Raw genomic sequence first — 26950 nt, 5'->3', positions numbered from 1 at the left:
TGTGAAGCCGAGAGAGCGGAGGCTGACGTGTGTCAGAATTAGACTTTTAATTAATGGAAAGGCAGGTGGGTTTTTTTTAGCTGCATTGTGAGGTTTTTCTATCATTTTCTTGTACAAACGTACAGTTTTTTCTCTATTACTATTGTTATCCTGCTGTTTTCTTGGATTCACTCTAACTTTATAACATTCTCAGTAAATTAAAGTCAGTTGGATGTGGAAAACACGAATACTTGCTCCATGTGGCCCCTGAACTAAAATGAGTTTGACAGCCCAGGGCTAGAGCTACAACTATCAATTATCTTCAACTGTCGATTATTTTCTTGATTAATTGAGTATTTATTGGTCCATAAAACATTGAAATTGTTGGAAATGATGATGTTCTTGAAAGCCACCAGAGGGCGACTCTCCTGATTACAAAATAATAACTCAATTTTAATGGAAGTCTATAGGAAAATAACCTCCAACGAGACATCCAACGTGATTTACAACTCAGCAAACATTTTAAAGAGGAGTTAAAAGTCCCAGGTTCTAGTTTCAGGTCTGAATCAATACAACATGATGTTAATTTTGTAAATGATGCTCCCGTTTAGAGAAAAATAAGATGATACAGTGACAGCTAGTATTATCTAATTGTAGGTGAAAACACTGTTCCGGTTAAATCGTGACTCTAAAGGATCTAACTATTGGTCAACGCCAGCTGTTCATCACACTGGTGTCCCCTCATAAGTGTCTTACTTTATAGTTTTCCTCAATAAATGTAGAAAATTGACATCCAACTCTGACTTGACTGAAGGTGAAAAGTCCTTTTTCCAACTGTAAAACTTTAAATGTTCTGACGAACGAGGTCAGCAACCTCATTTTAAATTCCCCACCGTGTGACATGGTGGCGATAATTCATATAATAAAGCGTCATCACGGTGTTTACAGCACTTACTGAGCGTGTACGTTCCACCGCAGTGTCCAGTTTTTGTGAAATACACGCATCTGCACCCTCCTTTCTTTATATTTGTGCGCATAAAATCAATGCATCATTATGCACAGGCTACTGCACAAGGACTCCCGAGTTTTCCATCATTTCAAGTGAAACCATAATAACCGTGCTCAAATCCTCCAGCCCTCTATTTTAGGAAATCTAGATCAATAAAATCTAAATGAGTGAAAAGTATATCAAGTCTCCAAGGATTCCCCCTGAAGTCCTGCAGGTTATTTTTTACCCTGTGTGTATAGTTACAACATCTTTAGTACATTTCTTCTTCTTCTTCTTGAATCACATTTGTCCTCTATATGTTTAACGCCCTTGTAGAATATGTTATGTTGTTCAGAAAAAGTCATCCCTATAGTTGAAGACTGATTCTATTTCCAGTGCCTGTGTGGACACAATCAGAGTCACTTCACAGTTCTGCTGCAGTGAACTTTTGGGGGTTCACTGCCGTCGCTCTCCTGTAGATGTTGTCATATTACAAACAGACTCCAATTGATTTTAACTTTTTTTCCAGCTCTTTTGAGATCAACATCTCAGTCAAGCCACTACCTTTTGCCTCATGTGTAGCGCTTACATTCATCAAAATGAAATATGACATAATACTGTACGAGTGAATAGATGTTGTCTGTCCACTTTTCATAACTCTGTACACGGAAACAATGAGCCAATACTTGTAATTAAAATAACAGCTTTGTGAATATTTGATACAGAGTACAAGGTTTCTTTGTTGTTGTGGTTGTTGTTGTTTTAAAGCCTTTGCCACGACCACTGTCTCTTTGACTCAATTCAATCACAACAAAGTGTGACTTTTTTTAAAGGTGACATAGAATGCTTGTATCACACATATATGTTAGTTATGGAGGTCTACTTACATATATTAACTTGTTTTCATGGTTAAAAACCTCCTAATCGCTGCAAATGAGCCGATCAAAATATCTCCTCACTGACGCTCTCGTCCGCCGCGCTGTTTCAGACCAAAACCACACCCCTAGAACGTGGACTGTGTTGTGATTGGCCAGCCAACGAGAGCTTTCCCACTGTCCTGTGATTGGCCAGGTACCTGGAAGTGACGTAATAGATAGGCCAGCTCTCAGATACACAGCTCCCCCTCTGGCACGGTGGATGCTCTGCATCTCAGCAGCTACAACGAGAGTAGTTCTTCTTCTCCTCCTTCGGTTGAATGTACGCAACCGGATGTGCCCGGACTAGTGCCCGCACCAGGAGGCGCTACGGTGGTGAGAGGAGTGGTGAGGATTTCTGATGACGACATCAAATTAAGGAAGTGCCGATCCGCTTCGCAGAGCCCAGGAAAACAATACAACACTATATTTCTCAGCAGTGGCTGAACTGTTTGTTCTGAAACTTTAGGGTTTCATAAACGAGGTAATGACGCAGATACACACACAAACGCAGCGTTAATTGGAGCTTCCGGTCTATGTGGGCTTTAAACCTTTTTTAAACTGTCAATCAATGTGGCGGACCATCTACTGGTTTTGCATTCATCATTCTGACAATCGTAGACAACAGACATAAGTCTACTCCCCCTCTAGGGGTCGCCACAGTAGATCATCTGCTTCTCCAGTGATATTTGATTTTTATGGCTGGGGTCAAATATAGTGACCAATTAACCCATTCAATGGGGAGCAAAAAGAAGATACTGAGCTCTCAGTGACACCATTATCACCGAAATTACAACACAGTGATGTATATAGGCGGCGCAAAGACACGGAGGCAGATTTATTCCCAGCAAGATCTCTCATCATCCTCCTCTTCCTCACATATACTTCACACACTGGTATAGTGACATTAGATTAAGATGGAGCAAGAGATAAGGTGACCCTAATAATTATTAAGTAGTATTATTATTATAATTATTAAGTACCACCAGAGGAAGCTCGTGTACCACCGGTGGTACACAGTTTGAGAACCATGGCACTGACCTCAAAATTCACCTCATTTAAATGTTTTCAGATGAATATTGTGGAGGATTTGAGGTCTCAATGCAACATTTCTACTTCAGGAATGTTGTAAAATGGGTCAGATAATTAGACCAAACACTGACGGGGGGTTTACACACCTTCACTGACGAAACAAGACGCCTTATTAGACTCTTATCCAACCATTTATTCGATTAGAAGACTTTAATCTCAGTATCCATAGCTCTAATAAACATTGACGCCTGTATCAGCAAAACATCATCACGTTTGCCAAAAAAAAAAAAAAGCCTGTGACTGTCAACGAGGTGAAAGTCAGCCGCTGTGCGGCCAATAAATAAGTTAGTTACTGTGCTGTTCCTTGTCTGGAGGCAACAATATGAAGCTTGTACACAGTAGATTCAGACTCTCATCTTTTCCGACTGTTTGGGAAGACACAAACTGTGTCACGGCAGTCCTGACACATAATGAGAAGTAACGAGAGGGGAAAAGTGAAAGATCCGCTGCTCTACTTGCACACACCTGAATATGAGAGAGGCACAGTTCATTCCTGCCAAAATAAATACGACTGAAATAATAATGACGCCTGAGGGTTGGAATAAACTTTTTTTTTCCCCAAACAGGATGGGTGGAAACGCATCCCTCAGACTGTCACGCTCCTGCAGCAGTCGGCAGGTGGTGAAACATTTCCCACCATGGCGACACCTAATGTGATGTGTTGTCTCTGAAGACGAGGTCATCCGTCTTTACTAATTGCGGCGCTTCGATGAACGCGCGGGGAAGTCGGATTTATGTGCCATTTCCTCACCAATCCTCACCTTTCTTTCCTCAAATGAATCCGTAAAAGAAAACATCGTCCTCGGTGAAAATGTGCAACACTGCCACGTGAAAAGTTTCAACCCTTGTGTTAAAAAGCACATTTTCTCTCACATTCCTAAGGCGTCGCAGGTGAAGGAAAGGGCAGATCTTACTTTACACTACGAAAAATGTCTCTGCAGTTTGTGTGCCTTCCTGTTTCACACCTCCTCTTCCCCTGTCTTTCTCTCAGCTTGGCAGTTTTATTCAATTTTTTTTTTCTTTTTCAGAATAGCACACGCTCTCTGGCTCCGAGCACCAGCATCTCATGCATCGGTATGCTCCTCCGGTTCACACAGCTGATCCCCCTTTATGAGGACAAGAGTTTCAATGCTTTTATCCCCCACCTTCACCCGCCAATATGGCCACGTTAAGTATCTACACTTGGGCTTTATAGACCCTCGGGAAGCCTTTAAAGAGGGAGTCAATGAAACGGCATAAACATGCATGAGCTTAAGTTTGTGCTTTTTATGTCTTCACTCTAAAGTCAGGTTTGCAGCATGGCATTTGGGCTCAAGCAGGACTGGAGAGCAAAAGAGAACGTCCTGTTGTCACAGTGAAGTGGCAGCCGAATTTCAAATATCTCTGCACTTATGCAGAATTTCTTCACTATAGTTCTGCAGCAAAAATGTTTTGGTGTTTTTTTTCCAACGGATAAACTGGTTCTGTTTGGCTGATACATTGTGAATTTTTTATGTAATTTCAGTTTAAAACAGCAGCCCTCTATACACCGCCACTGAACAACTCAATATGAATGATAGCGTTGAAGAAAATCAAGTGTATTTCCATTCGTCAGTGTGTTTGTTTTTGTATTGTGTATTATGAAGAAATAATGACATTTGCGAGGTTCATTGAATGCAACTTTAAGTTCAACAATCTTACTCACTCTCACGTCAATGCTCTGCATCTTTTTTGCCTCATGAAGTCCTGAAACAGTTGTTTTTGTTATTATTTGTCAGGAAAGAAATCACATATATAGTGTGTATACATCTTCAAATCTATCTTTGAATATTACTATATGGTATTTGACACATTGTTTAAAAAAGTAGAAACCACCAAAACTAACATGTATTTATTTGTATAAGAACAGCTGCTAAAATGTAGAATAACCTTATTTTTATTTGACATTACATCCCTGAAACAGCCATAAATTGTTTTGACAGGAAGTATCCTATTTCTACAGGAAGTAGCCACAATTTTGTGGTATATCTGTGTTTCTACATCACTCATGCCACTGGTCACCTCAATGTCAATAGGTGTTAGAGTGAATTTATCAGCTAAAGTGATTAGTTGGTGGAAATCTAGCTGAATCCAAGTAACCAACTAATAATGAAATGTAAACATTTTATTTTATTTGAACATATATATTTCCTGTCATTAGCCTGGCATTATTGTATGTCTTGTGTTCATTTTCTATATTAAAAATGAATATTAGTAATGTTAACTGCCTGTTTACATCAACTCAACACCTTAGTCTTGTGACAAATTAGCATTGGTATAAACATTTGTAGATGTAATTAACATAAAAAAAACAAAACTTTTGTAATCCATATGATATGGATGTGTTATGTTACTGAAATATTACTGGCTCCAGTCCAGCCACACGCGCTAAAACGTGTGCGGCTGCCAAAGAAACGGTACCAATCATAGTTCAGTGCGACACATTATTCGCGGATGACGAAGTGAACTTTTCGAGCAGAAAAAAAACAAAACTGTCAGGAGTTAACGCGACTCAGAAGATCCAGAGGCTCAGCTGCTCAGCGTTGTGCCGCATTCACACAGCGACTGCGGTGGGAATTAGTCCACTGATATCTAAAAGGCGGTTTGTGCAAAGTGAAAAATTGTAATTGCTCTAAGAAAATAAGCATGTTGAACTTTTAACAATTTTCTCCCTCAGAATGCTCTCAGGCACGCGAACAGTCACGATGCTTATATTTCAGTGATAACAACACAGGCGAGACGAGGAAAACAGAAAAAGCACATGGGAAAAACATCTTGAAATGCTCTGAAATTCTGCCAGACTTGAAGACATTTTTTAATTAGCTCTGTCTTTGTTATGTTTTTCAAAGTGTGCTCCTGCAGTTGACATGTTTTCCCCGTTGTTCCGTTGGGTTTCCTCACAAATTTAGAGACGTAAAAAACCCCGCAGTGGCCCCATGACCCCATCTCTTCAGTTTTTCCCCTTTTTGTTGTTGTTGTTGTTTTCGTCTCCTTTAACTTTGTAGTCTCCACATACTATATTTCAACATATAGACATGAAATACAAAACCTTACCCTGGAATGAAAAAAAAAAAAGAAAAGAAACTAGATTTGCCACGAGTCAATAAAAATGCAGGACTTAATCCAGCAGGCTATCAAATTTCCAGAGATAACAACAGAGTCGTCTGTTATCTGGAGCTCAGATGTCCGGCCTTTACGAGCGCAGCAGAAAAATCCCAGTGATGCAAAATCCTGTTGACTGTGTGACACTGATGGAATGTCTGCGTCGAGACATAAAAATGGGGGACATTTAAAACCACAAAGTGGAGTGGACACGCTCGTTTCAAATGCACTTACATTCGAAATGCTGTGGCTTCGGAAAGTATGCGCTGACCTCAACCTTTGTTGGCGCATTTGTCCATTGATCTTCTTTCTATGGCAATCACCAAGTTGGTAAAAAACAATGAAACATGTGTGAGGGACGTTCAACAGAGAGGATTTCAACTTCATAACGAGGTCATTTTCCCATTACCCAGCTATTACTTTGAAAATAACATGGTAATACTGTCATATTATCGCCTGGAAACTGTCAAACGTCAGTAATTAACAGAAGTTTTCTTTGTAGACGCTTCTTTTGCCAGCGTTTGCAACTCCAAAACTTCTTGAACAAGCCTCTGAAATCTCTGCACTGGTGCATGTGCGTACAGGCAGGTTCTCCTGAGCTTCATCAGACTGGGAGATGGAAGCAGATGTGATCTGCCATCTTCAGGTCTCTTCGCAGATGTTCTATGGCAGTCATTCCCACAAACTGAGTCAAGACCCACAGATGGGTCACAGGAGAGTTTTCTTTAAGGGGGTTCACTGAATAAATTTGCAGAACTCTTTCCAGCTTCTTTTACTTAGGATTTATGAACTAATACATGCGGAGGATGAAGTGGTGATGAGTTGGGACGGAACGTCTGGTTTACTTCATCAAAAAGTCATTAGCTGTGAGGAAAACAGTGGGAAATATAATCGAGAAATGTTCTTGTCGTGATTTATTTTGTGACTTGATTCGTCGCAGTTTGTGATCTTTATTAGCTCGCCATTTAAAAAGGTCCTGAATTGTCCTCTGCAGACAAATAAAACTTTTTTAATTGAATTAAATAGTTACTCTAAACACTGTTCTATGTGGTTTCAGTTTGAAAATGAAGCTTGGCCAGTCGCTGAGGCTGAATTATGCTTTGAATACTTGCAAAAATGTCGTTGTTGTTGTGATTATGGGTTATTAGGTGTTGACTGACGGGCAAGATGATAAGTTTTCCCCACTGACAATTAAATCTGCGAATAAATAAAAGAGTGCAAAATGTGCAGATGTCTGGATACTTCAACCCTCGTAAGTACAGCCCAATAAAAGTGGAAGAGGTTCAAATAAACAAACAAATGATAAACAAGAAAAGGTTAATAACACTCTGCCGTCTCATCGATCTATTCCCTAACTGTGGTCAAATGTGTGTCAGTCTTTGACAAGTGACACGGTATCCAGAAGTCTGCGTATTTTAACTCCAGGTGACCACACACCAGCACTAGTTTTAATTTGAACCTTGTGTGACTGGTTATTATCGTATGTCACATGGTTTTGACATACCGCTGAAATATACCAACCTGTTCAACAAAAGAAATCTAAAAAAAAATACTCACTGACCCATTTCTTTAGGCTGCACTGAGCACTGAAAAAAAAGGCGGAATTCTGATTTTAATCTCTTAATTCTGACCTTTTTTCTTCGATTAAAGAAAAAGTCAGAATTTCTCAGAATTCATGGTGATTTTGTTTGTTTTTTTACATGTGGCCCTAATACTCTTCCATACTTAGGCAATCATGATGAGTATAAAGAACATCCATCGCCTGAAGCTTTTTAAAAACAAAACAAAAAAAAGAACTACTCTCGTTGTAGCTGCTGAGATGCAGAGCATCCACCGTGCCAGAGGGGGAGCTGTGTATCTGAGAGCTGGCCTATCTATTACGTCACTTCCAGGTACCTGGCCAATCACAGGACAGTGGGAAAGCTCTCGTTGGCTGGCCAATCACAACACAGTCCACGTTCTGGGGGTGTGGTTTTGGTCTGACACAGCGCGGCTGACGAGAGCGTCAGTGAGGAGATATTTTGATCGGCTCGTTTGCAGCGATTAGGAGGTTTTTAACCATGAAAACAAGTTCATATATGTAAGTAGACCTCCATAACTAACATATATGTGTGATACAAGCATTCTATGTCGCCTTTAAAACGTATCAATCACTAAATCTAAAAACATGAATTTGTTTTTTGCTGAAATCTAACTCGGTCACTCTGGGCCAGTTGGCTGCCAGGTGTTTTTTTTTGGAAGGCCCCCAAACATGCACAGCAGACGCAGAGAGAATATTCTTGGCAGTGACACAGCGACGTTCCCAGTATGTCACAGCTAATACTGTGCACTCAGCATCTCTCTCACTGGCATTAATGCATTTACGTATGTCCTCAGCAGACTGAGCACGACAGTATATTCAAAATGAAACTGTCCTCGGCCTCTAAAGCTTTTAAACAGAAGACACAAGTTTAAGAGGTGATGCAACATATATACTCCGGCGGGTAAAAAAGGGAGCGACGGAAACAGATTGCATTCCCGTCGGGTCATGAACTGGTGGACGGCTGTCATACCAGAACACAAAATTATTAACTTTGTTCATGTCGACTCCAGCAGGAGGAGAAAAGGGAGATCATCACACGGGGCTAAATGAGATTCAGAGGCTCATCCATAGTCGTGCACAAAGCCCACTTCAACAGAGATGAGGGCCAAGAGAGATTGGTAAAGGTCAGCGCTGCAAACAGGCATAAAATGAAGTATAGGCTTCATTTTCGGGCGCACTGCTGAAATGTAGGGGGGAGAGGAGAAGCATAAAGCTCTCACAGAGCAGACGCCGAACACCTTTCCAACAACACAGCTGAATCTCATTCATCACAAACTCAATGAGAAGTGCTCTTCAGTCTGTCCTCTGCAGGATCCCTTCTGCTTTGAGTCGACGCTTTAATTCCGCCTTGTTTTTATGTCCGTGAACCAACGTGTTGCATCCACTCCATGGTATTTATACGGTTTTATTACATTCAGCTGGTTTTTACCAGCAGTTTTAAATCAGCTTTTATTAAACCGAGCCGAGTAAACAAGTCGTACATTCCAGGAAATTCACTTAATGTTGCACCAAAAGACTAAGTACAGTTAATAAAGTCCAGATTATGTCACGACCCCAATTTACACAGAGTGCTTTGATGTATTTGGACTTTTAGTTTTCATTTTGTATCGCATTGCAGTTCATGACGATTTAGATCTGTTTATATTTGTGTTCCATTCAGTTTATTTAGTCCCTCTGTAAGACGCTGTGTTCACACCAGACGCAACTTTACATACATACTCTGTAATTTTTCAGTTCCTCCAATCATCATGCAGAAGCCCAGCGTCCGCGTCGGCCCACACACCCCTGCCCATCCACTCTCGTGGAAGCTGAGCTTCCGTGAAAGTGACGTTTGTGCTGTATTTTCCAGTCACCGCGGTGAAATACAGCTTGAAAGTGACGCTTCAAGTGGTTTTAACTGCTACGGGAATACGGAAATCACGTAAGACGGTCTGTCGTGCGCGATAAACGGCTGATTCTGAACAAACTCGTTCTAATCACGTTTAGTATTAAAATGTAAATACTGTAATAATATTGTATCATCAGACCATCGTTATTGTGGACATCATTCTATTGCAGTGTAGTCGTGTGTCGTCATTTCTGATAAGTAACTGTCACGCTTTTGCATACCTTTTATTTTTCATTCATGTAATAACGTCTGCAAGCTCGTTCAGGGAGTCACCTCAAGCTGCGCCACATACACGAAGTATCACTCACCATTATACATTCTATGCACACCCTCCAAATTTGAAATCTGACCGTCTATTTCAACTGCAACACTCCCAGCACCTGTAGTCTGTATTTGCTCATCATCCTCTCATATCTCATGTAATTTAATCAGCGGGCAGTGATTGGAACACAGTCTACGAGTGCAAAACTCACATCTGTTTTTCTGCTGCACGACACATTTTGAACACGAGTTGTCTGACTGAGCCGCCATTAATCTGAAAAAAAATCCAGTGTCCTGAATTGTGAGCGTATTGATTAATGGCTGCATGAATTCATTAATATGTTTGCAGGTTTAACAGAGAGTAAATCTTTGTCATTTATAACCGAGTGCCAAGTTTAAAGAAGAGTCCGCCGCGCCACGGCAAACAAATTAAATGCGTAGCTGCTGCTACTGCTAATTTACCCAAGCAGGTACGAGTATACAAGTATATAATGTTTAGTGGAAACCAATACATCATGTTGTCATTGCTTAATACTGTTTATTCATCATTATAAAGTAATGCATATTATTTTAGAAAACAATCAGCGGATAGGGCTGATTTATTAACTGTATTCCATTAGGTTCTATTCGATTTCCTGTTGTTTTTTTTCAAACGTCTGAGCTGCGGTTCACTACAAATGCAACACATGAGGAGACTCTGCTGCAGAAATATGCCCCCTGCATTACAAATCTGCACTTATTTTACTCTAACAATCAGCCTCCACTCCCCGAGGCTTCGGATCAATATGGTTGCAAACGACAATATAAAATCCAACCCCAACTATGACTTCAGTCTCCTGCAGGTATCAGACTCAACACCAAGCAGCCTGCAGCTCTCCCTCTGCTGTAAGTATAGCGGCGCTGCTGCCGCTGTTGCTGCTTCATGACATGACAAATGAAATACTTACTTCTCCTGGCTTCGGCTTTTCGCCGTGAGCCTCTTTATGTTTACAGAGATTCACTCAACTGTCTCAAATCCTGGGCCATGCTCAGACCTGGCATTTCTACGTCCACGCGTTGAGCTCAGTGTGACTCGTTGCAATATTGGCATTTGAAATGTGTCACGGGATGCGTCTCCTTTGACCGCATGTGATCAAATGTGTGTGTGCACGTGTGTGTGTGGATGACGTGATGTTTGTGCACGTGTGTCTTCTCATGTGTGCAAGTGAGAGAGAAAGACGAAAGAATACTTGCACTACAGTACATTACTGTATATTCTACATATATACAGTAAATCAAGCCCACCACGCTCATATTGTACATACTGTATATTTACTATACACCTGCTCTTCCTGTGTGTATTATACTTGTTCTCTTATTGCTTAAATGCACCTCTGGTTAGATGCAATCTGCAATCCGTCGCCTCATATCTGTGACACGTGCGCTGACAATGAAGTTGAATCTAATCTAATCTAATCTGAATCTAACGTTAATCTCTACTCACACTGCTGCATTATGAAATCGAAATTTCATCCATGAAATCTTGTGACGAACAAAAACAGACGCGAGTGGGAAAATGCCGCTCAGCCGCAGGTGGTTTGTAGATGGCGTCAGCTGAAGAGACCGATGACGGACTTGACTGTGGGCGCAGAAATGTGACCACGTGGCTTCAAACCACATGACCAAAGTGGGAGGGTTCACACCTGTACGTGATCGGATGTGAGGGATACAGTTCTGATTTGGCGGTTTTAAAAATACCTTTCTCTCCCCAGCGACGTGCTATTTCTACTGGCTTGGAGAAGAGAAGCAGCCAACTGCGGTTGCCAGTTTACCTTCAAACGGTATCGGAGGACGTGTTTATCTGCAGTTCAGGTTTTTTTGAAAATGTTTTCAGTTTCATTTTTTTTCGGCGTGTAATTTTGAAGGCTCACGTTTGTGCTGTGTCCTGTTTTGGGAGTCTCTATTCATTCTGGCCAAGCGTTTTATTTATCTTTCTTTATTTTCTTACACACTTCATGAACAGTGTGTAGGCAAAGCTAAAAAAAAAAAAACACTTTATCTTCTACTTGGCCTGATATGATGTATTTTATCATTTGAAGGGGCAGCAAAGGGTTACTGTCACGAGAGATGTATCATTAAATTAAAAAGTAAAAATCACGATTACTGATACTATTAAATCACACATGTATCCAACTCCAAGTGTTGTGCTACAATCAAATCATGGCAAATCCTCTGTTAAATGCTGAGATTTTAGACACATTTTGTTGCTAAATGTTGGAGATTGCTGCATTTTTTCAGGATATTTTTAGTCTTTTTAACTGATTAACTGAGTTTGGCATTGTTCATTTTGATTCTTGTGTCATGACTCATCTAGAGCTGCAACTAACAATTATTTTCATAATCGATTCATCTGTCGGGTATTTCCTCGATGAATTGAGTCATCGCTTGGTCCATAAAATGTCAGAAAATGTAGATCAGTTTTTTTTTTTAAAACCTGGAAATGAAGATGTTCTCCACTGTCTTTTTTTTGTCCACAAACCAAAATGATTCCGTTTTAATTTCTTTGATTATTACATTCACATTTAAGAAGCTGAAACAATCAAACATCTTGTTTTAATAATGAAAAAACCATATAGTGAAGAAAAATAATGAGTAATTGTTTCAGGCCGAGACACATGCAGTGACGACACTCTCTGACCAATCAGTGACCGCCAGTCTGTCGACGTCACGCGTTGTATCGCCTCAGCTCGCTTGGAACCTCGCAAGAGCAGGTGCTAAACAAAGTACCAGCTAATGGAAAACCAAAAAGAAACCGAGTGCCGAGTCGCGCCATGCCAAGTTGAGCCGTGCCGGGACTTGGAAGTGGAAACGCCATTAGATTGATGCGTAAACGCTGCTTTAACCACTTTCCAGTGTGAGCACTGAACTTATCCCGAGTATCTTGAGACTCTCTTTAACCTCTTATGCTCGAAAATATGGGTCAAAATAATCTTTAGTGGTGTAATTGCAAAACGCTTCATTGCTGAGTTCATACACACTCACAGTGGGCACAGTGAGTAAAAGTGCCATGACAAAGAGCATCTCAAAGAGGGACTGACAGCATGCGACGTAGCCGGGGCAGCAAGCAGCTAATCTTTAAGCCCATTCCCCACTTGTCTGTGCACATTTGCCTCTGGCTTGAAGCTTATCCCTACAGATGTATATCTGTTAACAAAATGCAGGCATGGCAGCAGTGGCTCTTTTGGAACACATTTTTTTTGTGTCCCCTTTACTGGATTATTCATTTGCAGTAGCACACAGCAGCACAGCTCCACAGCCAGCACTTGGCAGCTGGGAGAGACGTTCTGCAGGGATAAGCTAACCCTCAGCAGAGGGGAATGGGTATCCTTGAGTGTAAACCACCTTCCTGCCATACCTTGCCTTCGGCTAAGCCAGCTTACTCCTCATGCCTGATTATTCCAACCCACAGGAGACGCGTCCATGCATACATCGCACAGCCTCCACGTGTCACACCACGTGTGACATTTCGGGAGGTTGACTCTCACGCCAGTTTCATACCGATACATTTCTTGTATTGGGAGGGTGTTTTTATTTTAGGACAAAACCGAATGGAGTTGAAACAGAAACTCCGTTATCGCACAAAAGGTGCTGCGAAGCGCTGCACCAAACTGCCCGACACTCAAGATGATAAATCGACTCTGCAGGTGAGACAGTGATTCACAATGATGTCCACTACCTAGGTTTTGGGGACGGCTGCAGCCAGAATGGGGGGTTTTAACGGCAGAGATGTGAAGCTGCTCTTATCAGTGAAATCTAATAAAAATGTGTAATCTTTGCTCCAAACGACACAAAATCAAACACTGATACTCATCCTCTAATATAATTTTGCATATTAAATTAGTTTTTATTTATGTGTATATATATATACATATACATATGTATATATATACATATATAATAGTGATTGATTATTGCACCCAGACTACAATTAAATTCAAATATTTGTTATTTCCATGCTGATTTATGGAAATGAAAACACTGAATTGATTCCAAGCATTTTATGTGCATTCATCTACATGCATGTAGTTTACATCACATTACTTTGAAAGAGTTTGTCATTAACATACTGTACATGTTCCACATGTCAGCTTGTCTTGCAAACCAGATGCAAATAATCAAACGCTCTAATGCTGTATGAATAATACGCTTATTTTTGTTCTGAACTGAACTGAATGCTGTTGCAGCTGGATCCGTTTTATTTTTAGGAACTCCAAGGTCACGGGGGTCAAATAAAGTGTGAGAGGATAAAAGCAGGATCTTCTCCTAAGCCAATGTTTGAAGGAAATATCAAACACTGCGCACGGCACTCGTGCATTTTTAATGACATATTCATTCCCCTATGAGGCAGGAAATATTTCATTTGCATTATGAGGGGAATTACTCATCCTCATCATTCTTGTCCTTTTGTTACTAGTGACGTGTGTGGTTACCTCATTAAAGTCCAGGGGGGGGAAAAGAAAGAAACAGAGAGTGAGAGAGAGAGACTTTGATTTATTCTCCACTTTGCCCTCATTACTGCCCCCCACGCGTTTATGGTCAAACACACACCAGTGCTTTTGTCACCTGCAGGTTGTACTTGCCAAAAAATGTCTGACATGATCAGAAATGATGAAAGGCTCCACAGTCAGACCAAAAAAAAAAAAAGAAAAGTTCCCCCGGTCTGGCAGTGCGGAGAGTGGCCAACGTGCAGATCATAACACCTGCACTCCTCTCATGCAAGCAGCCTGCAGATCTGCAAAGCGACTAAGTATAGCCACGCCACATGGCTAATTAGCATTACTAGCCCACCTGTCCCCTCAGCTGTCAAGTGGCTCCGACAAGTCTGTCAGGTGTCTGCGCCGGCGCTGCGTTTGGTGAGATTATGTAGTGACGACTCTGGCGTGGTGATGTCCCAACGTGTCTGTCTCACGGTGACATAAATCTCCCACTGGTGCACATATGGTGCACGAGGGCCGCACACAAAACAGAGTGCTACGAGGAATAAAACACTCGCGGGCCACTCTGTTAGCGACACCAGTTCGACTGCCTGTCAACACAATTATCTAACCAGTGTGGATGAGTCCACATGATGTGGAAAAAAAAAAAGGAAAATCTATACTTTCAAAGAAAGTAAATGCTTCACTTGTCACAGACTGTAAAAGTGTGGCGTGTTCATTTCTTATTTCTAGAAGCAGAATGCTTGTGACGCAGTTGTTGTTTAGAAATTGCTTGGTGGTAAATCTTCAGATCAAGTTATTCAAATTTGACAAGAAGGCCTCTGTGCAGCACATTGCAAACAAATGATGGACATTATATATCACTCATGACACCATGTAGACAATGGAAATAGGGATTAAAACATGAAATGAGTTATCATACATGGCAGAAATATGGCAGAAAAAAAGGATTTGGAGAATCGTGACACCCCTCGTATTTTATACATGTGCAATGGTATGGTTTTTATTCTCTTATTAGTCAGTACAAATTTTGCATATTTATTTTTTCTTATTCACATAAGTTCCTCAAGTCTTTATTAAGCGAAAGACGCACAAAATGTCATTGTACCTGTGTGTAATGACAATAAAGTCAACATGGCAACAACTCAATGCATTTAGGCATGAAGACATGGTGAAGACATGGTAGCCGACACTTAAACTGAGCATCGCTACGAGGAGTAAAGGTGATTTAAGTGGTTGTTGGTGCTCGACGTGCTGGCTGGTCTAGAAACTGCTGATCTGCTGGGATTTTCATACACAGCATCTCAGACAATCGGTCCAAAGACAGAGAGCGTCAGTTCTCCGGGTGAAAATGACTGTTGACGGTTCAAAATGATCGACGCTACCTCCTTGACAACTATGCATTATGAATATTTGTATTGTTTATTTAGTGAGTATGAAATACATTGTGTTAATCTCACCCGCGACTTCGACAAAAAGTCCATTATCATGCATCCTTCCTTATGACCAAAGTGTGAAGGAGATCACCTCTGAATATTCAACACATTGAACCGTGCAGTTGATGAGATACAGCAGCAGAAGACGTCCTGTGTATCTGATATTAAAATAGCTGGCGAGAGTTCAGCAACCACATAAGAATTCATCTATTACAGTATTCCAGCTGCTACTGGGGAGAAAGTGTTGCACTCCATAGGCTCCAGCTGCAGACGACAGTCTCTGCATTTAAGCAAAATGACTTTAATACAGTTGTTCTAAAGAAGAATAAGCCGGCATGAAATGACTCCCAGCACTTTGTTGAATGACCAAAGCTTTTAGGCTGAAACCTTGTCTACATTGTGACGGCGAAGTGCGACGTGGCACACTGCAATTTAACTGTCGATTAAGCTGTGATCACACAGAAGTAGCATTACCTACTGGGGAGTTTATGTTCTTCAGGTGTCTTGCTGTGCTTGTTAGTCTGTTAGTCTCGCCGCCCGTGCGCACATGTTGATGAGATCTGTGAAAAGGTTAAGCCGTGGCTTAGTGCAAAAACATCTACATGCGCACCGGAATTTCATTAAAAAATGGCAGGGAATTCTTCAACAACTATTCTGCACATGCGACCGTGCCCGAGATTGAACGACAAAAAGGTCTGCATCCATTAATCAAGCCAGCCCCCGCAGCACGCCTTGATCCCAGCACAGATTAAAAACAAAAAAAAAATCTGACTGGATTGGGCAGATCCTGGAGATGTGTGTGTACTCCGGGTGCATTCTAGTTTTATTTGTTTCATTTATTCTTAAACCGCTCACGTAGCCGACAAAGTAAGTGCTTTCATTTCTTGAACATATAGACTTTTGGGGCCACTGCCGCGGTCGCCGCTACTTCACGCGTTTTGACGTTAGGCCACACGGCATAAATATTTAAAGTAGTAGCCGCCGAAGTCGGCAATATCTCCGCAGAGCTTTCGGACGAGATGCCAAAAGTCTTTGTGCTCTGTTGTCTCTTGCAGAATGTTGTGGACCCAAATCTGTTGGGGCTCGCTTGCTGCTGCTGTCCATTTATTCTTAACACTGTTATCACTATTTATTCCTGGGCATGACTTGGGATAGTACCAAGATCCGGATATGGACTTTTTTTTGATGAAGTGTTTGTATTAAAACTTGCCAAAGTTTTCTCGCTTTTGAAACCAGCCCACTTTCATGTGCTGATGACAAGTAACTTTAAGACCTTTTGCTAACCTAAAGTTAGCCATGTCGATACTCCGAAGACAAGATACTTGCTTTTAAAGGTTCATCAGTCCTTATTATAACGTTTCTGTGGCATAAATCCGTTATATTTTTGACTTGACACATTTTTTTTGCAGTACTAATAATCCGTCCAAATCAATGTGAAAACTGGCAAAAACACATAATACATGCAGTACTGCATTTCTGTCAGTTGTTGATGACTCGCCGACGCTGATGCAAACATTTAAATATGCAGTATATTGCACTGACGACCAAGACATGAAGACGTGTCTGCATTGGAATTCAATACCACTGTATATATAAATATAGATATAGATCCAACTTCATTTGCCTCTGTAAAAGGTCTAGACTCATACAGCGCAGTATACAGTTTTGCCAGTTTTTACAGCTGCCAGGTCTCAGGCAGCAATTTCCTGAAAATCAGTGGGTTTCACAAACACTGAAAGTAAAAAATTGAATTACCTTAAATAACTGGTTTCTGATTCGGATTGATTTTTGAACCCTTAATGCACCAAAGACTCTTTACTTTGCTCATAATGCACAACATATGGCTTATCTTATTTAATGCTGTGCTAATTATGTTACAATGTTCTACTCTGAGTGGGCACCACAAAGTACTTAATTTGCTATTTTTTATGATTCATTTTATTTGAATGTATTTATTCACCTTATACTGTATAATGTTCCATGTTTGCATATTTTATTTAAGTTGTCAGATTGTGTATCTTTCTTTCAGATGCATTTGTACATTTGTATACCCTTATCATAACCATATAAGGTCATGTGTTTTTAGTAATCAGTGAATTTCCCAGGGACTCATCTAAAAGATCACCCTTGAGTCCTGGGACACATTACACTGAAAACCGAGCAAAATCACTGCAGTCAAAGGATATTAAAGCATAAGAAGTCTATGTCTCACTGTGTAAACATCCTCATTAGTGTTCATAAGTGCAATGTCAACAGCCTTCCAGGATTCAGGACAGTTTGAGAGGATAAAAATGGCCGTTTTCGCTAACGTCAACTCAGCTCAACTGACGCTGCAAATATTTACGCAATGTTTACTGAATAACGAACGCTTCATCAGCGCCGGGAGCGCGCGGCGTGTCGGCGAAGCCGTCAACGCGGCCGACGTCTTTGTTGATGAGCACAAACGACAAGTGTGAGCTCTGCAAACAGCTACTTTGCACATCGCAGCTAAAACGGCCGGCGCGGCGTGTCAAACACGAACTGCGAGTAGATGTGTCTTTGTTGAGACTTTAAGTGCAAAATAAAGCAGTTAGCATGTGTCAACATGATTGGTCAATTATTAATCAAATTATTCAACAAAATAAAATAATGATTTTCTTTCTGCCTGCAGCAAAAAAACAGCAATTCCCTTAGCAATAAAGCCCTAAAATAGTCTCCATTGTGAGCAGAAACATATCTAGACCTGCAAATTAACTCTGACATTTAAGATTTATTTTTATTATTAGTTATGAGTACTTAAATTTAGGTCTATATATAAAAATGATAGAACCGTGCGCGTGTGGCAATGCTTGGAAAACTCATCCTTCTGTGTTAATACATAAATGATTGCCAATAATATTCAAGCTCCGGCCAAGCACATTCACACAATACTGATGAAGCCTGTCAGTGGCACATAAGTTTTAAATTTGTTGCCCGCGGCGACACTTCCACACCGCACACCATTAGTGATGCATTTAATGTCAACAAGCCGTGATTGGTTTTGCCAGATCTTAAGCGGAGGAACAAGTGCAGACGGAGTGAGTCCGCGAAAAGTTTCTGATGCTCAAAATAAAAAAGAAGAAAAGTTGGCGCGGAGGCAAAAGATTACAGTTTATAAAAGAAAAGTGATGGATGGCGAGAGAGGAGGTGAGAGAAGGATGCGGGTGGATGTGTCATCAGGTCACAGATGGATGTACACCACTTGATGGCATGTCGGCTCAGTGAGATGTGTGGGGAGGAAACTTACCGAAGTGAAAGACAGCAACACACAAAAAGAAGCAGCAGACGTCGAGGCAAAATAAAATGTCTGGTAACTTCCGTGTCAGTCTATCTATAAATGCAAGGAACGTCTGTCTGTCTGTCTGTATCTGTCTGTCTGTCTGCTAATCTCATAACTATCCAACGATTGACTTGACAGCCTTCAAACTTGACAGACTGAGGACACCAGTGTACGGTGCTGACTTTGGTGGTGGTGGTGTTTGGATGAGAAAGGCAAAGGGATATATCGCTAAAAGAGCCGCTTCGGTACCGCGGCTCCTATCCGATCAGCACGTACCCGAATGAATGACAATGCAAAGTTTCGCCAGCTTCACTGAGCAGCTATGTGTGTTCCCATATCTGGTTTAATACAATCTGTGCTAAGATGAAGCTCTATCTCTTAGGGTTCACAGTACCTCACTCACTCACTCATCTTTATCTTCCACATGGGGGTCGCAGGGGGGCGCTGATGCCAATCCCAGCAGGCCGGGCCAAAGGTGGGGTCACATCTTGGACAGGTCGCCAGTCGATCATGGAGGAAAACCACCATTCACTCTCAAAGTCACGCCTACGGTCAATTAACCCTTCTGTTACCATGCGTGCTTCTCATTACCATAACTCCAAGCCCATTCTTGGTCTTGGAGTTATGATCCTCATGTGGAGGATAAAGTTGTAGAAGGTGGATGGATACTGGAAAAGCGTCCATATACTTGTCACTACAGTGACCCTCAGGACTTTACATGGAACGTGAAAGTCATCTTGGAAAAAGAGGCAGCAGCTCTCTCTTTTTTTTTGACAATTCTACACTCCGTTAATCCAGACGGTCATAAGCAAGGGTTAAGAAAGTCCAATTTGCCTCATCCCCAAATCTGCATGTTTTTGGATTGTGGGAGGAAATCGGAGAACCTGCAGAAAACCCACGCACTCACAGAACCTGTGTGGTTTTTTTTTTTCCTCCCTTTGTTTTCTCCCCCTCCTTCTTCCTATTATATTGTTGTCTATTGTTTTGTCTCCCCCGTCTGTTTACATGTTGTCAGTATTCAGTCTGGGCGTGGCCGAGCCTTTTCCGGCACACACCTGGTGGTGACCATGCGTCACTCACCAGTATTCACTAGTTTGTATTTGACACTAACTACGTAACTCTGAAACCTCTTTCTTTTTTAAAACCCTCACCTGCCCTGCCCTGCCGTGCCCCGCCCAGCTCCCTGGATTCCCTCTATGGCAGCTCAGGATTCAGTCCATGTATTGATTATTTATAAATGATTGAACGTAACTCTGCCTCGACTGCGTCTGCACTGTGGTTCCAAGTTGTGTAAACCCAACACCGTCTGCCCTCCGAGGATTCTGTGGGGGCAATCCCTCTTTGGATCAGTCATCGCTCAGTCGTTGTCCGAAAATGCAGCCGCTCGCCTTTTAACAGCAAAGCAATGCCATGAACACATCACTCATGCGCCGGCCCTCAATCTTTGGAACAATCTGCCTTTCCTGCATGTGAGAGCTGCTCAGACCCTGGAACAATTTAGAAAAAGAGCTCAGATCATGTTTTCTAAGGCTATTTTAGCAAATATTATTTGCTCATATTTGTGTAGCTCGTACAGAACTTTGGTCGAGTGAAGATGTTTTTTAAAAGTTCTTCGACTGGGTGGTAATACGTTACCATGTAAAACAAATTATTTGATAATAAAGCACCAGTATCCATTAATAACACCACTGTCCAGGAAAGTCCAAACGATACCCAGCCCTTATTCAGTGACATGTTATGGATGTGGTCGAACCTGAGACTGAGAGCTGATATTTGATGTGACAATGCAAAGTGAACACAACACACCAGCAGCACAGACAGAGACAGACTGACTCTCAGTGGTGGTCAATCCTAATTATCTTTATAGTAGTAAAGACTGTGTTAGGACACCACTGTTGTCTCCTGCACCACACTGCACTGAATCAGCAGAGTCTAAAAATACATCCCTCCTGATGTCTTCTGGGATAACATTTTATGATAAGGGCGCTTTTATTATTATGTTATTATATTATTATTATTATTATTATGATTATATTTCCAGCCCCCACACTATCATCCTCCTTCCTGGCTGTGAGCGGTTATGTATCAGCGCACTGGTCGCCTATAGGGCGGTGGCTGCGCAGCAGGCATGTTGTCCAAGAGCGGGACGGTCTGAGGGGAGTTGAGGTGTGTAGTTGTCATGATGAGGAGACACTGCGAGGCATCACGCGCTGAAGCCTCAGCACAACTTTCAATGAGCCGCTGTCATGCGTGGGGGTGGCTCCCATGTAGGGTCAGCAGCCTAATGCTTGCCGCGAGCCTCATGGAGAGTGTCCACACACACACACACACACAACTACAGTGGCCGTGCAGCTGGAGACAAAAAAGCTCAACTCAGTGCAGCCATTGTCATCACCAGTTCTCCAAGTCACCTCTGCGGAATCACTGATTTAAAGTCACGCGTAAAAGAGGATAAGGATGCGTTCAATGACATAAACAAATGAAGGCGCACGCCGCCGCTGAGAGCGGCTGCTGCGGCTGAAACCTTCCCGTGCGTCAGCTTCGTTCACGGACACACACACACACACACACACACAAGTTTCTGACGCCTCATCAGTCACCTGCATCATCCAAGTTGTCCGAGATGCCAAAAAAAATAAAAATAAGTTGTGCAGCCGCATTCTGCCTCTGCACAATTCAACTTCCACGCATTCCAGCACAGTGGGGCTGTGACAGCAGACAGCGACGGGCTGCCTGTACTGCCTTCATCACCATCCTCACCCTCACCCTCATCCTCATCCTCACACTCATCACTGCAAAGCAAAATCATTGCAAAGAACTCACGAGTGACACGATCGCATGCGTTTTAACGCACACATCACATCTCCATACGCACGCACACGCGCGCGCACACACACACACACACACACACACCACGCCCGTCTATAACAGCAACATCCAGCTCTCCTCTTACCTTTGAAGACGTTTGCACAGAGGCTGTAAAGGATGAAGATCAGATGCTGCTTGACAATCATATTCTTCTCTTTTGTTTCCCCCCTCACAATTTCGCGTCGACACTCCACTGGGCTTGTCTTCTTCTTCTTTTTCTTCTTCTTCTTCTTCTTCTTCTTCTTTCTTCTTCTTCTTTCTCGTGCTCTCTTGTGTCACTCTCTCTCTTCTCGTCGGGATGGACTTATCCAGGTAAACGGCGCAGCTTCGGACTGACCGGAGTTACATTGATGAACTCTGCCTTTCCCAGTGAAGTCCCCGTGTATTTTCGCAGATCCGAGAGGAAGGAGGGAGGAGGAGGAGGAGGAGGGGGCAGTGATTACTGTAGTGAAGCAGGACGGCAGAGATGCTCGTCGGCAAAGTGCAGCTCCTGCCTCCCTTTATTGCCTTTCTCTTTGACTCGCTGCGGAGAGCGAGAGTCCCGCCCTCGCTCTTTGACTAATGAAGACGCCTCGCCAATGGAAAACACCTAGAAATAGTTCAGATCTCCCGGTAAACTGTCCAAACCACGTCCTGCGAGTGTGACTTAAGACGTCCCCTTTGACTATATTGGCCTCTGTCTGCCGTGACATTTCAGGACCATTACAGTGGTGATCAGTGAGGTCATGTGGGGCCAATATTGAGGCACCACGGAGCCATTTCTGTGAGGACGTGACAGCAGGATGATGGCACAGTGTCCTTCTGTCTGTCGATAGTTCTCCACGGGGACTTGCATCTTCATTGGTCCCATGATTCACTTTGATTATGATGATCATGTCAGTGACTCAAGTCGATATGTTTTCACAAGCATCACAATCCATTTGGAGCCCAACTGGTGGCTCGCGGGCCACAGGCGGCCCTCCCAAATCCATTAAAGAGGCCCCCCACTTATGGGGTTTTTCTACACGGTTTGGTTCGTTTCCCATGACTTCATAGAACCTCCTCAATGTGGGCGGAGTCATCATGGCACAAAACTGCTGTGACATTGCGTTATAAGTGACACAAACACACAAACGAGTGACTTGTACAGCAGTTGTTTTTTGGATTATTGAATCATTAGACTCAGTTGACAGTTCTCAGAATCGTTCATTACATCCTCCATGACCAGATGTCCGACTGACACAGTCACTGAACTGAAATACGGCTGAACGGGTTGTGATTCGACATTTCCTTTGCTAAATGTTGGAGATTAACGCATGTTTTCAGGATTTTTAAGTCTTTTTTAACTGATCTACAATTAGGCATTGTTTGGTTTGATTCTTGTCTCTGACCAATCAGTGTCCGGCATACTGTCGACGTCACTTACAGTATTGCCCCAGCTTGCCAATACCTTCTCTGTCTTCTACATTATTATTACGGGCTTCCCATTGGTCCATGAAACCCTTGAAAGTTTGTAAATTTGAAATAAATAAAACTTTGAAGGCCCTTGTTTGTTGCGACACCACCTACTGTTTCATGCCCTGCATTGCTTGATGCAGGACAAATGAGTCATAATTGTTGAACACCGTCCACTGTCTTTCTCTCCACCGTTGACGTGAGGTTCCCTGCAGAACAATGAGCGAGTAATGTTAAGCGAGAGGGAGCAAATGACAGTGTTTGTGTTTGTGTTTGTGAAAGGAAATCACAAACACTGACTTTGACCAAGATCCCAAGGACAATCACTTGTCCAGATGCAGAGTGTGCTGCAAATCAATAAAAAGTGGACGCCATCATCTTAAGCCATGTTCAATACATTCGGTCCTTGAATTTGAGCGAACAGGTCCTGGAAAGTAATTGAATTTGATTTCAACCAATTGATTCCATATCTAAACTAGTACTTTTACTTTGAAATTTTGTGAAATAGCATCATGATTATCTTTATTTTAATATCATAATTGATACATCTCGGCATTTCTCTTAAGGTCATGCTTTTTGTTTCTTTCCTTCATGTTTCCTGTTTTATTGTGAAACTTACCTCTCTTCTCGTTTCAGACCGCTTCACTTCCTGTGTGTGTTTTCCCTCCAGTTTTGATTGGCTGCCCCGCCCTCATTAGATGCACCTGTGTCCCCTTCCCCCTCTCTCTCTCTCCTTGTACCTCAGTGTCTAACGTTCCAGCTCTCGAGTTATTCCTTGTGATCTGTTTTCCTGTTTTTTTTGGATTATTTCCTGTTTGGCGGCTTCTGCCTTTGCCTTGCCTTGGATTTGTTTGCCTGGACTGACTGATCGTTGTGTACCGCACCAGCCTTTGTGACAAGTAAAGTGAGTTTTGAATTGAAATCTGAACTGTTTTTGGAGTACCAGTCTTAACAATAATGACATATTGTGTTATAATTGTCACCTGCTACTGAAGTGTTATTTTTTCCGGCCCCTTCTTGACCGGACTAGACACTTGTTGGACCCAAAGTAATTTAAAGCTGTCGTTGTGTAACTTAGTCATCGTTGTTATTATTCAGCCTCGGTTTAGTCTTGTGTATTATTTGTATGCTGTGTCCTTGATTTGAAAACAGGTTCTGTCTGAGTGAGGGAGCATTTGTGTGTATACAGCGGCAGTGCAGGGGTGGGCGGGGACAAGAAGCATTTATCCTCTCAAATTGCTGAACAACTGCCGTAGAACTTACAGTAGACCTGAAACAATTGTGGGTGCTTCTGTGTGTTTTCAGTCATACTCCAACCTGTTTGCAGCCGTCACACTTTACTAGATCAATGTTGCTGTTGCCTCTGTCTCTGTTGACATAAAACAAATCACTTTCTGTCGCCGGGCAACACAAGATCTAAACACTGAGATACACAGAGAGAGAGTCACGTAGAGCTGATAGGTTTAATCAAAACTGTGTCAACTCATTCGACAACGGTTTGAGCGTATAATAGACATTTGTTGATATGACAAAGTTGCACAGCGCAGTTTTAATTATTTCCTTACTAATGAAATTCAAATGTTTTTAATTTGTCCAAACGAAAACTGAGGCCGCCAGGTTCAATGGAGAAATCCACCGTCTCATATTTCTGTTGCGGTAACCCAGGCCTTTCATTTTGTGCCGTCTATTGCTCTCATTGAACAAATTCCCAATAACAAGTCTGGTTGAGAAAGAAAAGGGTAAACAAATTGAGTATACTCCCCATAAGTATGTTTGTATACTGTGTATGTGTATGTGTGTGTATGTATATGTATATGTATATATGTGTATATATATATATACTTTGACAAATCCTTGCTTTACTGAGGGTTTCTACAGCAGCCTGAATTTAACAAAAAAAAAAAAAAAAAACAGCCAAAGCATCTTTTTTTTCTTTTTTGAGGTGGAAACTTACTTCACAAACAAAGAAGAACAGCATTCTTTCTAATCCGCGAAGGCCACCGTGATTCAATGACACACCTGGGAAAGGGATGGGTGAGCAGAGGAGTCTGCAGTCTCGCCATTAAATATCACAAACTCTCACACACTGGACATTTTCAAATGTCCATGCCAGCAGTGATTTAATGTTTTACTTCTTGATTAACTGATTATTTTTTTTGGAGGAAAGGAAAATGTGGATTGGTGTTTCACCAAAAACTTAAACATGTCTTGATACTCATGACGTTTCAGTTTCCTGAAATGAAAGCACTGTTTTTTTCTCTGCAAGAAAAACATCCAAATAGAGCAATTAATCCTAAAAATGGCAATTAATTCAAATTCCGACAAAATCAATCATTATCATAGGGGAAATTATACAATACAGATTAACTGCATTGCTTGTAATCTTGGTTGGAAATGCAATAAATTGCCAATATAGGCGATAATGTTGGAGACCTGAGCATGCTGTGTGAAAAGGTGGTTGTGACCTGGTGTCTGGGTGTGTGCCAGGATTCGGTTCACAGGAACAGGGGAGAGTAATGGCCTCACAGACATCCCTCTTCCTTCAAACGTTGCTTCAAGTGCTGCTGCACGGAAATGAGTGTGACCGTCCCTGAAGACAGAAGCTGGGGAGCGGGGGGGGAAAAAAAGAAAAAGCATTGGCATCAGCGGGGGATCGTTTTCTGAGCCCATGGTGAGGATTTTACACATGGTTTAACATGCTGCTGGGCGAATTTGGTTCAATTCCGCACAGTGGCCTTCCACGCCACTCCCACTTCAAATCAAATTGCTGACCTGGCCAAACCACCTGAGAAAAGAGCTGCAGTGCTAACAATGTTTCCCTGCATGGCTTTTTCGAATCACTGGCTTTTCTCTCTCCGTGGGATTAAATGTAAATGGCGTGCAAAGCCCCCGCAATTCATTATCTAAACAAGCTATAAGTCGGGTCACTAATTTTATTGTCAAACAAGAAATTAATGCAGCATTATTTTTTTTCTTATGTCGCGTAATCAGCACAAGTTACCTTTTACCAAGACGTGTGCTCCCTCTGTTTTGGATGCTGATGCTGCGTTTTTTTGCTCTTTAACCATGCACATCTCTAATCCCCGTGGAACCATTGTTGCCTTTCTGAACTGTAAACCTTGAAGGACTAAGCACTCTTGTGTGACATACATTCTCTATACGACTCACTTATAATTCAGAGCAGAGCGATACAAACCTAATTACCATGAGGATGGTGGTAAAGAATCAATCCCATGTGTCCTGAAGGTCAATTCCCAGTCATTTCATTAGATCTCTGAGAGGCAAATTCTACTCATGTGCCTTTTTAAACGGCGAGAATTTATCGATCAAGTGGGTTCAGCGGAAAAGCGTATATGTGCTGACATAGATCTGTAATGCGGAGGAGCATTATACACTTTTTCATGTACCTCTGGGGCTCTGCAAGCACACACCACCACTGTGCTTTGTATCATTCAAAATGCCCGACTGTGTGCTTTGCCAGACTTAAACAAGGTCACCGGCTCCCCTTGAGAACGCCATCCGTCTGGACACAACGCGGCATTAAACAACAAGGGGAGTTTCGTATCTGTGAGCCTTAACTTTCATTGATAATGCTGAGCCGCCATTAAAGTGAGG

At 42.0% G+C, this 26950-nt stretch overlaps 1 protein-coding gene across 3 annotated transcripts in view; it reads right to left on the bottom strand.

The window, feature by feature from the left end:
- The window catches only part of cadm2b (cell adhesion molecule 2b), a 177198-nt gene extending 154811 nt beyond the window's left edge, over nt 1-22387 (bottom strand). For all 3 annotated transcript variants that reach the window (XM_044032445.1, XM_044032446.1, XM_044032447.1), the window contains exon 1: nt 21987-22387. In XM_044032445.1, the coding sequence (XP_043888380.1) occupies nt 21987-22047 (61 nt within the window). In that variant the 5' untranslated portion in view covers nt 22048-22387. The remainder of the gene's footprint in view (nt 1-21986) is intronic.
- Nucleotides 22388-26950: the final 4563 nt, after the last annotated feature.

This window comes from Solea senegalensis, linkage group LG8, assembly GCF_019176455.1.
Source record: "Solea senegalensis isolate Sse05_10M linkage group LG8, IFAPA_SoseM_1, whole genome shotgun sequence".
NCBI lineage: Eukaryota > Metazoa > Chordata > Actinopteri > Pleuronectiformes > Soleidae > Solea > Solea senegalensis.
The sequence above is the reverse complement of the archived record's forward strand: the minus strand, read 5'-3'. Positions and strand labels throughout refer to the sequence as shown.